Raw genomic sequence first — 13,974 nt, forward strand, 5'->3', positions numbered from 1 at the left:
ACACACTGAGTAGTTTGGTCTAAATGCCATTACTGTTCATCTGCTGCAGCCTATCACTCTTCCTCATCACTGTTGTTTTTTGTTTTTTTATCTTTTATTGCTTCTAGTTTTAGTATAATCCATAGTGGGAGATCTAAAACCTAAGTCCACAGAGCACGTGAAACATTTTATCATATTGTAGACGTGAGTAAATATCTGTATGGCAAGTAAACAAAAAATTAGGGCTAAACCAAATACTATGAGGGTTCACGATTACTATGCTAATCCATGCCCAAATCAGAGATACAGTAGGCAAATCCAACATTAACCATCATGCATCAAGATTAACTGCTATTAGTTGTTTTTTTAGACACGTGACTTTAGTGCAATGGAGTCTGGTCTTTCTCTGGAGTTGGCTACCACAACAAAAACAATCTCCAGTGGGGCATGCAGGAGACAGAATGTACTATATACATTCTTGTGTTGGATAACAGCACATTGACACTGGTGTCTGCTCTTACCACCAAAACCTCTCAAATCTCCTTCTTCTCTCAAGTTGACATATTGATCTGTATCTTCCACGTGTATGGCTCCACTTTTTAATCCTGATATATTTGTGGTCCTTTTTTGTTTTCTTAAGTTTGCATCCGTCACATGTTAAAAACATCATGAACTCGCCCACTGAACCCTCTGGATAATCACCCTCTGTGTTCACACATGGGTTATTCGGACATTCTCCAGAGCTTTAACTTAGGGGCTGGCAGGAAAACTCTGGATGAATTCCTCAGCAACTGACTCTGACTTTTACGCTCCCACATTGAGACTCGCTGAATAATTGTCCGGAGTTTAGTGCATGTTTGACAGCACCTCATGTAACAGGCTTACAAGTTAAAACAACTACACAGCAAGACATAAAAAAGCCAAGCATCTGGAATAACTTCCAAATGATGACCAAAACGTTGAGATACAGATACAGATACCTCTATTATGTCTGTGAGTGTCACATGCATGCCAACGAAGTATAATATTAAAATCCATTTTCTTGTTTCCCTCCCTCTGATTACTACCTGCTAAGCAGCCGACAGACACAGACAACAGCTGGTGAACATAGTCTTGCAGCTAAAGGGTCACTATTGCCCTCAGAAGGTGGTAGGGACTAAAACCAGAGCTTAAAGAAGAGGGTTCTTAGAAGTGGAAACAAACTCTGCTCTAAATAAAGGAGAATGTTGCTTCTCAGCTGCTATCAAGTTCAACATATACATTTCCAGATGGAGCGGGGCCATTTTCCAGACCAACTGGAGTCGTTGAAAATATCTGACATGATTCAGAAGTCGAGAAACAAGAAACTGATAATCTCTACACTTGCCAGCATCTGATTCACCTCCCCTTCCACTTTGCTTCCTGTGCTTGTCCTTCCTGTAGGCAGGGCAAGGACGAGCAGAGAGGAAACTGGCAAAGGGACAGAGGTTGAGAGGCCTGAGCACAGCTGGATGTGGGTCAGCGTTTCACTGTGACCTGATGAGGCAAAATTCAGGTCAAAGGACGGATGTGTGTGAGGACGGATCAGTCAGTGTCTCCCAGGATGGCAGATACAGAAACAGTGAGACTTTTAAAATAAAAGCTTTACCGGCACACATTGATCTATCTCCATTGTTTGTTAATTCAATTTCACTTCTTTCTAGCAAAAATAATATTTTCCCAAAAAAATCATACAGCATAGACACATTTGATTTGACTTTGTTTTGTTGCAACATTAAGTGTGAAAAGTGATTTTCAATGTGTAATATGTTACATTTCCAAATTGGCCCAAACAGTTGTTCTATTTAGATCATATACGGATGTACGTTGAAGATTGGATGTTTTGCGTATTAGTACAAAAATGCAATTGTATTGGTTGTGAATGTATCTGCATATAATACCCATGTGATGTCTTCCAGCTTATAATCATTGTATATAATCATTGTATTATTTTATAATCAAACAACCTTCACTGCACCAGGACCTCATCTTCCTCATCCACTGACAGGACTGCTGCTGAGTAAACATCAGGGGCTTCTTCTTCCTCCTCTGAGATAACTACAGCTGCAGAGGTCATAACAGAGGTACCTCCTTCTACATCCTCCTCCAGTGTGAGTGAGTTTGTCTCTGTGTTCATTCAGTCATGAGCAGTATGACTGATTTGGTCGTTGTGCTGGTGTTTTCGGGCCACAAGCAAAATCTTGTTTTGATTCGTTATAAGCTGGGTGTTGAAAGCTGCTCAGACTCTTTGAGCTCAACTCTGTCTCCTCTGCCCTGTCATCAGTCTCCTTTCTGTAATCAGAGTTGTGGGATTCAGTCATACCTGGCGCTAGCTCAAACATCTGATATGGAGTGAATGATTAATCTCCCCTCGGAGTGATTTTAAAGTACCAGAATTAACAGCAGCTTTACTTCCTCCTTCTAATCCTGTGTTTTATCAAAACCAATTCAGATTTTTTTCTGGGCTCATGCCATCAAATCATAGTGGCAAGGCAGAAATCCCACACTGCTCTAAACGTAGAGTGGGTCTGGTTTTGTTGTCTCTCGAGACAATTCCAATAACATGCACAGAACACTTTCTCCTCCTCGACTGGGAGTCAAGCAGGTTTTCTGTTCTCCTCAGTTTGTTGATTCCCGTAAACTGACACCAGACACAAGTCTGAGCACGCTGCCTCCCTGAATGCTTCCTCTGATAGTGGCTGACAAAAGTGTCCTTCAGCTCAGGTCAGCGAGACATGCACCATGTCAGTAACACACACCTGAGCCCTGATCTGACAAATCAACAGGAGAACGGAAAAGTGCAAATAATAGCTGATAAATTAAGATCTTGTAGATCTTTAAAAAAAAGTCTTTAAACATACTTTTTTCCAGAAATTTATTGTTTGCTTAAATTGGATTCTCAGGTCTTATGTCTCTAACTGGTCAAGGTTTCTCAAACAAAAGGATTAGATACATTTCTGTTATAATATGCTAGTATCTTTGAGTTTTTTGAAGAGATCACCTTATGATTCTTTTAAATAATCTGTAAATGCAAGATATATCAGCAGATACAAATCAACCACTGTCCTGAACCACATCCAGGGTCCTACATGGTGCAAGGCAGGTACACTGATATGCATCTTCTCATCAGACGGAGGTGAACATGTATGAGAGAATGATAAATAATGTAACCCTGAAAGTTAACAAAACAGTTCAGTGTTTTGGAGACACAGCTGGTTGCTAACAGATTTTATGAGGCTTTATAAAATATAAAGAAGCCTTCAGTTCTGTGATGAACAAAATTAGATGCAACTGATAGCAACAACCCGAAACATGACACACAAACCCACAAAACAGATGAAAGCTCCACCGCCTGCCAACAAAACCACTCAACCAGGCAGCGTTGCTCTCTATCTGGCTGCACTTGTCCGGGCTTTAACTTTATTGTCCAGCAACATTTCACCGGAACAAGAGTGAATGAGGGAAACGGCTGAGGGTCCAGAGGCCTCATCTGCTCTTTTGTAAGTACACATGCTGTCATCAGCCGGATGACTCCGCTGAATGACGTGATAATAACATGATTTGCTTGCCGCCTCAAAGAGCCAAGCCAGTCTCCACTGGTTAGAAGACGAGGAACAGTGGGGAGACGTTTGTGAGATGAAGTCATTGTTGTGTTGAGACATGTTAGGGTGGCGGAGGGCACTTAATCACTCTGACGTGACGACAAAAAGACGCCACTTCTCAGAAATGAAAAAAAAACCTTGAGTTGAGACGGGGGAGCTGGGGGGCTTCAACCTGCAGACAGCTGAGTCAAACTGCTGCTTATCTTGTTTAGTGTCTCACAGAGACTGATTCATGCAGCTGATGTGACTTCGACCTAACCCAATGTGTAGGTGTGAAAGTAATGTGATAGTAATCAGACATCATATAATAGTTCAGGGGGTTGCAGGTTGAAAATGAAAATGCTTCTGAATAATTTCTACCGCTGTTTGAGCGTCAAGAAATTCTCCCCTGAACAGAGAAGTGGAAACACGTCTTCTCCTGGCTGGACTCCCCTCCCCCTCTTGTTTTCAGACATTTTAATCTGACATTGTAAAATTTCCTGATCAGTTACAGCAGAAGAAACTCAAAAGGAAAGAAGTAATCGCATGGGGATGACTGGAACAAGGTAAAGCACCAAATCACAAGGAAGTGTCAGAGAAGGCTTAGGACCTTTCAATTTTATGGAGAGAAACCCAACCATTCCGACACTTGATGACAGTGAAGAGAAAGAACCAAGGCTCAGAGTGGTCGGCCATTATTTCTTCTTAAATACACAGCAAGTTGGCCACCAGCTGCCTGTGTCCTACACTTCAGAGAGAAGCAGCCAGCCAGACAAGTCCAGAGGTCCGACAAGTCCCCCAACAGCAGACAGTAATCAACATGTTATGTCTGAGTGCCCGCGCCCCCCATGCAGAGCACAAATGGGCCGCTGATCCCTGAAGACTGAGCAGCCTGCAGGTTTGTTTGCCCTCAGGATTTTACTGGAGGACAGTGGAAGAAAGCAGCAGCCATTGTCAAAAAATACTTTCCTGTGTTTGTTCAGTGTGAACCTTAACAACCTGGGGGGAAAAAACAGAGCAAGGGCATCCGTCTCTAATACCAAAGACAAAGAGTATCTGATTCCATCTGAAGCTCCATCTTGTCTTTAAACAAAATGCCAAAAATGACAAAGCAGCAGAAAAGAGGAGAGCAAAGGTGAAGAGGTTAGTGTCCTCACAGTTTCCCTGACAGCAGAGAAGCTGGGAAATTCTCCAAGAATAGTTGAATATGTGAGGAAGGATATGGTCTATATAGTTATTGTCTATATGGATATACTCTCCTCTCTAAACTCAAACAACTCCATGTTGCTGACCAACCTTTAGTATACAGCTTAGACTTTAAATTAGTGGCCAAACATTTAACTTTACCAAATATCATCCGACAAAAGCAGCTTAATGTTTTTCAGAGTAGTTGTAAATGAGTGTCAGATGTGTGGCTGTTCAAGAATCTGACTCTGAGGATCCCATTCATCAACAACAAGCCGCCTCCCATCAACACAGTGACCTCCAGGATGTACAAAGATTCTACTGAGAGTTTCCATCAACAGCTTGTTTCACTAAACTACCACTGTCTTGGTGAGTGATCCTTCCTGTCTCCTGTCCTCTATAATAAGGTTGAATAACATGTACGTACGTTTTTCTCTATTGCAAACCTCAGATTACATTATACACTTCCCACTGATGTGTCCTCGTTGAACTGAACCATGAACTTGAGCTTGAGATGCAGTGAAAATCTCCCACTTCATGTTCACACAGTATTTCAAGGTGACATTTAATTTACCTTAGCGGTTAGAAACATTGCAGCCTTACTTTTGTGTGAAGCTCTTTCATAGCAATACAATTTAACCTGAGATTGTCCTGAAACATATTTGGCATCAGTTCCCTCATCAGAACAAAGCTCAGAACTCTTTCCTCCCGTTGTGACTGACGCACCAGCTGATCATTGCCAGATGTACGATAATTATTGTATTTCCACAATAATTTTGCCCTCCATACAATGTACAAGTAATAATGCCAAACTCTCCTTTCAATTGTATAATTTTGTGACACTTAGTATTATCAGTTGTTATCTAGACAGTAAATGAGGCTCATTCTACCCTCACAAAAACACTACAATTTTTATTTGTTGGTAGATAAACAGTTACTATAACATAGATATGAGAATTATATCCCATTTTTTGCATAGAGATCCTTAAAAATTTAATTGTACACATTGCTCCTTTATTACACAAAATGCTATCATGAGGTCTCACCCTTCAGACCATGCACTGCGCCTTGTGACGACCAGACCAAGTGTCCCATTTGTGACGACATGGGAGTCAAATAGATAAAACCCTGTCATCTGCTCACACAGATACGACCTCTGGAAACAGGAAACCCTGCTGTGTTTACTTTCCCTCTGTTCTTTTAATGCAGACAACCTGTGGAGGGAGGGGGAGTTCAGTGGCCCCATCACTCATCGGCTAACTCCCCCGCCCCCGAAAAACATTCCTCAGCATTTTATCTCCCTGTATCATAAACACTGAGGTAACCCACCCATGTGTGTGGGATTCAGGGGTCACAGGTCACAGTGGTCAGTTTGTTTTGAAAGCAGGTATGCCTCCTGGATGACATCAGTGCTGGCCAGGGGGTGTTTGTCTCACAGAAAGAGCTGATTTAAAACAGATTGACCCTGGAGCATACCTGCCTTGAACCTCTGCAATAAACAGCTCCTGGTCTGATAACACGTTTTGTGTGAGTTCTCTGTGTGTTCGGTTTGTGTCTGTTTGTGGTACAGTGACACTGTGATGATGATGATTCACAGGCAGGCTTTTAGATAAAGATAGTGCTGGTCACACAAAGCTTTTGTCGGAAGTTTGACATCAACCAAAAAGTATTTCAAAGATAAAGAAGATGGTGCGAGAAGTGGAATGAAAAAAATCGTATAACAGTTGTATCTACAGAGAAAACAACAGGCTGTTAATTTGAACAAGGATTTCCAAATCAAATGCTCCTCTTTCATTACTCAGCATGGTAGAAAAAGCTCATGCTTGAACATTGTTCCACTTCTGCAATTGCTTTTATTTTTTCTATTTTTATTACTTTTCACTTTTTTCTTTTTTCTTTCCCACATCTTGCGAGTAAAAAGGTTGTGTTGTAACATGAGCTGCGCTCAGGTTCTGGTCAAGGATGAACTTTAAAATGTAACTCAACATTGATGAGGTCCTTAAAGTGCTCAACAAAAAAGAGAATTGCTTAGCTATACAATATACCTACTCACATATACTAGTATTATTGGCAGTACCTCTCTGATTACAAGTGTCATTGCTGCTCCTTATTCTTTTGTAAATACATTTATCTATGTATGTTAGACATTGTCTTTTCTAATGAATGTTTTTTTGTTATTTTGTTGATCGGCTCTGTTGTTGCTCTGCTCTGTTACGCGTGGCATCTATGTCATTTCTGTCCGTCCTGGGAGAGGGATCCCTCACATGTTGCTCTCTCTGAGGTTTCTACATTTGTCCCCATTTGGTATCAAACCTTCAAAAGTAAAATGATTCCCTTATTGAATTAGTTGCTGATTAATTGCCGACTGTGTATTTAATGTTTACCAATGTGGAGTAAATTAACGGCATGTTTATGACCAGAATTAAGACCTAATGGAAAAAAACTAAATTACTGCAAAACAGCCGGGTTCCTAATAAGCTCAACCCTGAGAAATGCGGGATGAATCACATTGTGTGACAGAGTGGTGGGTGTCAAACAGCTCAGCGGAGATGCCCACGTACTGCGACTGTTTTCTGGCATCCGTTTGGTGAGTGATGTCAGCTCCACCAGACTGACTCCATCTGCTGAATGGACTGAGTCAGAGCGAGGCCAGCTGTTACTGCATGAACATACAGCCTGACAGCTGCTTTCACTGTGACTCAGAGGTTTACACCTCCACACTCACAGAGCAATAACATATTGCTACACTACAGAGACAAAGTCATGCATCAGCTTTCTGTACAAAGTCATCATGTGGAAAGTCACCACAAAGAGTTTTCTCTTTGACTCATTTCTGACAGCCCAATGTAATGGAATTGTTTTTTCTTTTTATTGAAAGGAACAAGATGTAATACTTCTATATTAAAAGTCTTTGAAAAGTTTGATTTAAAGATGGGGAGACCTCTGAGGATAATCAGCCCCTGACCCATGAACACTGAAGGAATCCCGACCTTGAGAAGCTGCTGACTGCAGCCAGACTGTGTTTAGTTCTATACAGTTAAATAGATAATACAGTTACAGGTGTTTATGTTTGCTGTTTTGGAAATAAGTTGACCAATTTCAGAGTTAATTAATTCTGTCATCTTACTCTCCACCAGAAGGAGAATGAATACATTTCATCAGATAACGAAACCTTTTCTGTAAAGTTGGTTCATTTTTGTCCTCAGAATTATGACCCAAGTCTATAACTCATGTCAGAGTCAAGTGACTATCTCCCGACACTAGCTTTCATTGACTGCGCTAGATTCTGATTCCACGTCTGATTCTATATGGCCCGACCCTACAGACATGGACAGTCAGTAATGAAAGTTAGCATTGTCTGGTTTCTTCAGTGTTCACAAATGGAAGACAACTGACATCTCATGACATAAAGAATATAGTATTAACACCCCAACTCATCACTGCATTCAAGATCATAAGAAAAATGGCCCTTGAATGACATATTCTTATATGTTTCATAATACAGTGTACAGGTGGCGCTGGTTCTAACTACTTTATATCAGGTTAGGTAGTTTAATCCAGTGGTTCCCCAGTCAGGGGTTGGGCCTCTCCAATGAGTCACAAGATAAATGTGAGGGGTCTAGAGAGGATTGTTGGGAAAGAAAAGGTTTTCCTTTTTTGTTCCCTCTTTGGGCTTTGAACAGTTCAACACGATCTGTGTAAGAGAAAATGTCTCTTTAATGAAACTGTAAACAACTCATAGACATGTGAAATGCAGAGGGCCCCAAAGCAGGAACAATTCAATTTGTCAAGAGATCTCAGGCCCCAGATGTTAAAAACTTTGCTTACCTTTGAAAATATGACTAGCCACTAAAAATAATTATTAAGATCAATTCTCTAGTTCGGTACTTGAGTACTTGTATTTTCCACCATTGGTTCTAGATCAATGTAAGCCTCTTCAACAGAAAAGATGTGATGCTAAGATTTGGAAGAGAGAAAAGATACAGTCACATCAGTGCGTGTCACATAAGTCAAGTCAGACAGCAGGTTTTGACTGGACGATGTCCAACATATAGTCTGCCATGTCTCTTCAAGTCACAGCTCGAATGTAGTCATCTAATCTGACACAGTCACCATCCCGAAGGCCAAAATCTCCCAGTATTACAGTCTGAGCCGCAGAATGAGCTGTTATCTCCTCTGTTACAGAACCACAGGGAAGGGGGGGTGTCACACTGGAAACCTGACACAGGATGAAAATGCAGATCTCCCCCCAAATGACAGGACGTGTCGCCACCCATAAGCACCCAAAAAACAAAAGACTGACTCAGGTGACCTTTAACCTCTGTCATAGGTCACCGGCACCACTTCCCTTCAGAGTGAAGCGGAGCAGCCTCGGGCGTCCAGCATGTCCTAAACCTCACACTCACTGTAGACTGAAAATGAAAAGGACTCCTGCCCTCATTTTCCTGATTATTGCTACTTATGATGTTTGCTTGTGATTTAAAAAGGAAAATAATTACTGAGCATAATGATTTGTAATTGTTTCTTTGTTATGCTCAATTAATTCATGTGAAAGGAGGTAAGTCGATTCCAAAATCCCCCAAATCCCCTGCACACCACCCTGCATGACCCAAAACATTCCCCCTAATCCCACTGTTCTCATTTAGACGGATGTGTTTACCACACAATGAAAATGTAACAGACACACAAAATATGAAAACAACACTCTTTACCTTCATCTGCAGTTACGGCTGTTACCTTTTCAAATTGCAGTAAAAATGTCACATTTCTAATTTCTCCTTTTGAGCCAGAAAAGCATTTAGACATCTTTACCTCATGTCTATTCTAACCAACCTGAAGTGTGTGTCTGTGTGTGTTCAAAGTGTGTGTTGTGTTTAAATATTAACCTCAGCTGCCTCTCTCTTTCTGTTTGTGTACATCAAAACCAAACAGAAACCAGCAGCTGAAATGAAGAGAGATCGACCACATACCTCATAAGGTTTTGTAAACCCTGTTTACTGGAGTTTCTCCTCAGCAGTGCGTTGGACATGTTGGCCTCTTCTCGATCTACTACTTCTAATTCTTCTTCTTCTAATTCGTCTTCCCTTCTTCCTCTTGTCTCTCCTCTGGCAGAAACAAAACAGATCACACCGGCCACTGGGAATTCTTTTCTCCTCTTCTTTCACTCGACACTTGAAGGCAGCTTTCTGTCCAGCAGCCGTCCTGAAGCCCGGTGCTCAGATTGTGCGAGACGCTTGATTGTGTTGAACTGTTACAGGCTCCTCCAGTGGTTACACACTCCCACCCACTCTCACACATGCACACTTTCTTTTTGCTGTATATCACACACAAGGCTTCTCCCCTGCCTGTTGGGAATGTCAGTGGTGCTCAGAGTGAGTCCCTCCTCAGTCTCTCAGAGGCTGGGTTTTTAGTCATTAACACCCCCCCCCCCCTTCTGTCTCTCTCTCTCTCTCTCTCTCCCTCTCTCTCTTACACACACACACACACACAATACTTTCCCCCTCCCAGTCCTACATGTGGTTTTCATTGAAGAGCTCAGAGCAGCGGGGCCCAACATCACTCTCCAGTCCTTTTTTTCTCTTTGCTCCTTTTCTCCGTAATGTGGGGTCATGTGTCCTTCCCTGAGGGGGAATATAACATGATAACCCCCCCCCCAAAAAAAGAAAAAATCCACTACTGTTCCCCCATCCCCTACAATTCAGTCTCCCTGCGATTACTTAAGCAGCCGATTAGATGGAAAAACACGTGTCCATCTCCAGTGGTGAAGTTAGGGAAACTGAAATAACTTGTAGAGTTTATGGAACATTTCACTGCATGTTTTTGGATAAATATGAATTAGTTTTGTGTTTTACCAGAGCCCACTGTCATATGATTATTTTGAGAATTGTGTTGCCTATGAAGCCATTTTCAGATATGACTTGGGTAAGAACTGTGTCCAGAGTTTACTCAGAGTTTTCCTTTCACACATGCTAAACACGGTGGGAGGTTCTCTGCACAGACATGTTCACAACAGCAACAAAACCTCCGCATGTAGGCGAGAGGCGAAAAGCTGCTTCAGACAAAATACGGAGGACCTGTGGAGTTCAAGATGGGTGGATTACGTGAGGATTCCGTACATCAAGTGTTCAAAATGTCCCAACAGCTAATCTGTGCCCACTCTCACGATAACATACAGTGGCCTAGAGGTCTCACCCAAGTGCATTAACAGAAAACAAACATGCAAAAGTGACATCACAACTACAAAAGCCACACTTCTTCTGTTACGAACAGAGTCTGTCAGTTCATGTGCAACTATCTTAGTGCTGTGGTTACTTCAGTTATTCCGACATTCAAACTGAATTTCACGTTGGCCTCTCTGTAATCTAAATTAAACATGCATAGAAAGGAACACAGTCTCCATGCAGAAACATGGGTGACAGGTGTGGGTTTTTTTAAGTTTGGAACCCACAACCAGAAGATCAGATGCTTCAGAAAAGTAAGGTCCTATAATATGATTCCTTATTTTAACTTTACTGAAGTCTCTGCTTTGAAAGTCCTGTTTGCTGGTGTAACACAGCACATTTCCCTGCTGTGGGATTAATAAAGGATTGTTTTATCTTGCTTTGCCAACTTAACTACTTCATGTTGCCCCTGCAACTCACACTACATGTTGGAGAGCCCCTGTCCCCCAGCTACCGCTTTAGACCTACTGGTGTGAATCCCCCAGCCAACATTTCAGACATATGCATGCGCCACAAGTTTATATATATTTATTATATATTTGTTTTACTTTATCCTGACTGTGTGTTGTGTAAAGGAAATATAAATGTAAAGAGCTTTCTTTGAACTTCATTTGGGGAGAGGAAACAATGTTATTTAAGACAGGCAGGAGGAAAGAAAGGTGTGTTTCTTGAACATCTCCAGACAACAACATAACAGTGGGGGAAAACATGTGTCAGGAGAGGGATTTGAACACATGCCTTCATTTGGAGACCAGACAACCTTTTGACCAGGAAGGGAGCACGCACTTAAGTCTGGTGCCTTAAACCACTTGGCCATCCTGACAGGTAAATGATTGTAGAGAAATTACAGCAAAACAATTCCTGACTAATGTGCGGCCCATTTTACCAGGAAGTAGTCAGTCCTTGAGTCTTGCACCTTACAGAGGCGGGATGTGTTGCAAATAACTATATCTGTGACATATCTGACAGATATAGACATTGAAACAGCTGTAAATTTCATATTCACTGTTTATTTTGCTGTGAACGAAAATAGGTGACACCCCAACTCTCTACAAAAGCACCGTGACTCACACACAGGGCTGTGTGGCTGCTCTAACCTGATCACTTGAACATTGAAATGAAAAGCAAGATTGTGTTTTCAGTGTGGCCTGGGCTCTACACCACTCAGCTTCTGGCCCCACAGGACTTGAGCCTGGCAAGACTCTACCTCTAGACTAGGAACCATGAGTGAGCCTGTATTGAGGAAGCTCAGCCCACATCTCTTATCGATTGGATTTCCTCTTTGTCCCATGAAATTAATTTGCATGGAGATGCTTAAGAAAAGTAAAGTTCAATTACATGTGTACTTTTTCAAATGTCCTTGTTGTGGGACTAATAAAGGATTGTCTTATTTTGTTTGCTTCATGTTGCCCCTAAAACTCACAAGATGTCACAGATTCTGTTCTTATTGACAAAGTGTGATTATCAATATAGTTCACCTGTGTAACTAGCTGGATGACTGCCTTTGTGTTAAATATATGTCAGGAGTGGGATTTGAACCCACGCCTCCATTTGGAGACCAGAAGACCCTTTGACCTTTGAGAAGGAAGGAATCATTCCTTGAGTCTGGCGCCTTAGACCACTCGGCCATCCTGACATACAAGACAGATATGCATAAGATGTGCATGTTCGTCTGCTAGAGGTGCTTGGCGCGAATAGAAAAGCATCACATTTCGACAAGTCATAAGAGGACAGAGAGGAACAATTTCATCACAGGACAAAATCATTTTATGCTTGTTTCCATCTCCTATTCAAATCGATATATAAACTTTAGACAATTTTTCTTCCACTTTAACCATTTTAATAACAAATTGAAAAGTTACGTAAAACTTAGGGGAAAGTAAAACTCCACCACTGAACCCAACACCTGTGATATATCCAGCTCTGCAGATTTTGTCGTCAGACTGTTTGTTGAGAGCTCTCTGGTTTTGAAACCTTCCCTCTGCCCTTCACACTTTGACAAACAAAGTGGGCATCTTTGTCTTCGCCCACCCCTCCCAAAAGCCTCACGCTCACATATTCAACACACCACCGTTGTTATGGTAACACACTCAAGTAAGTCTTACTTGGTGGCACGTCAGACAAAGGGGCACTCTGGGTAGTGAATTCATAGTTACTACTACCCGCCCCCCCTCGTGGCTGAGCTCATTAAACAGAGCTGCCATTTCCAACAAACACAGGGAGACCTGAACACAACCTGGATACTCAGGCGCTCGAAAACAAACACAATCAAAAAAGGAAAGACTGGACAACATGCAGTATCTGTTCCCCGTGAAAAACAGCGGAGATCTGAGAAAGGGAAACAAAGCTCATCCGCTCTGCTGCAAAATTGATTTTAGAAATGAGGAAAACAATATCTGTCTTTTGAGCTTTGTAAACCACGTGTAAGTGTACACAAGAAAACACATGAAGATGGAAAAATCACATATATGTAGGGATCCCTAAATGAAAATTATTGAAACCATCATTTGGGAAGCTCCACAGTCAAATTTCATTGAGTAGGTTGTGACGGTATTAGTATTGTTGTGGTCGAGTCTCGTGTCTCGGCTCAGTGTGGATTACAGCAGAGGTCACATAAGATGCAGTCTGGTGTTTACTGCTCTTTCCAAGTGTCCTCCAGAAGTCACAGTGGATTTCCAGTTAAGAATACTTAGGCATGATCTCTCTGCCCCTGAGACTGATAAGGTTTTGGGGGTGAACACTGGAGATTAACTGTCCCTGTGGTGGAGAAACATGTTGCTCTATTTCTAATCTTTCCAACTTCTTGGCTGAGAAAATAGGCTCAATACCTTTCATTCCACCAGACGTCTGGCTGAACACTTGAGGGTTCTGTAGATGTAAAAGCTGCTCGACTATATATGATTTACACCACTGTGGACGTCATGCCTCTGACATTTGATCTTCACTGCAAGTTTTTACATCAAAGTCAGTGGAGGCTGAACAGTGTGCCC

General features: G+C 41.8%; 1 protein-coding gene and 1 non-coding gene across 4 annotated transcripts in view; both read right to left on the bottom strand.

Moving 5' to 3' along the window:
* The window catches only part of lsp1a (lymphocyte specific protein 1 a), a 39,835-nt gene extending 29,679 nt beyond the window's left edge, over positions 1–10,156 (bottom strand). For 2 of the 3 annotated variants that reach the window (XM_069527948.1, XM_069527949.1), the window contains exon 1: positions 9,734–10,156. In XM_069527948.1, coding sequence (XP_069384049.1) covers positions 9,734–9,792 — 59 coding nt within the window. In that variant the 5' untranslated portion in view covers positions 9,793–10,156. The remainder of the gene's footprint in view (positions 1–9,733) is intronic. The other variant, XM_069527947.1, reaches the window with a different exon arrangement.
* A 2,346-nt stretch (positions 10,157–12,502) lies between these two features.
* Positions 12,503–12,620, bottom strand: trnal-caa (transfer RNA leucine (anticodon CAA)). Its single transcript has 2 exons — positions 12,583–12,620; positions 12,503–12,548 (listed from the first exon to the last, which is right to left on the bottom strand). It is a non-coding gene; the product is annotated as a tRNA-Leu (tRNA).
* Between the last annotated feature and the right edge of the window lie 1,354 nt (positions 12,621–13,974).

This window comes from Paralichthys olivaceus, chromosome 7, assembly GCF_024713975.1.
Source record: "Paralichthys olivaceus isolate ysfri-2021 chromosome 7, ASM2471397v2, whole genome shotgun sequence".
Classification (NCBI taxonomy): Eukaryota; Metazoa; Chordata; class Actinopteri; order Pleuronectiformes; family Paralichthyidae; genus Paralichthys; species Paralichthys olivaceus.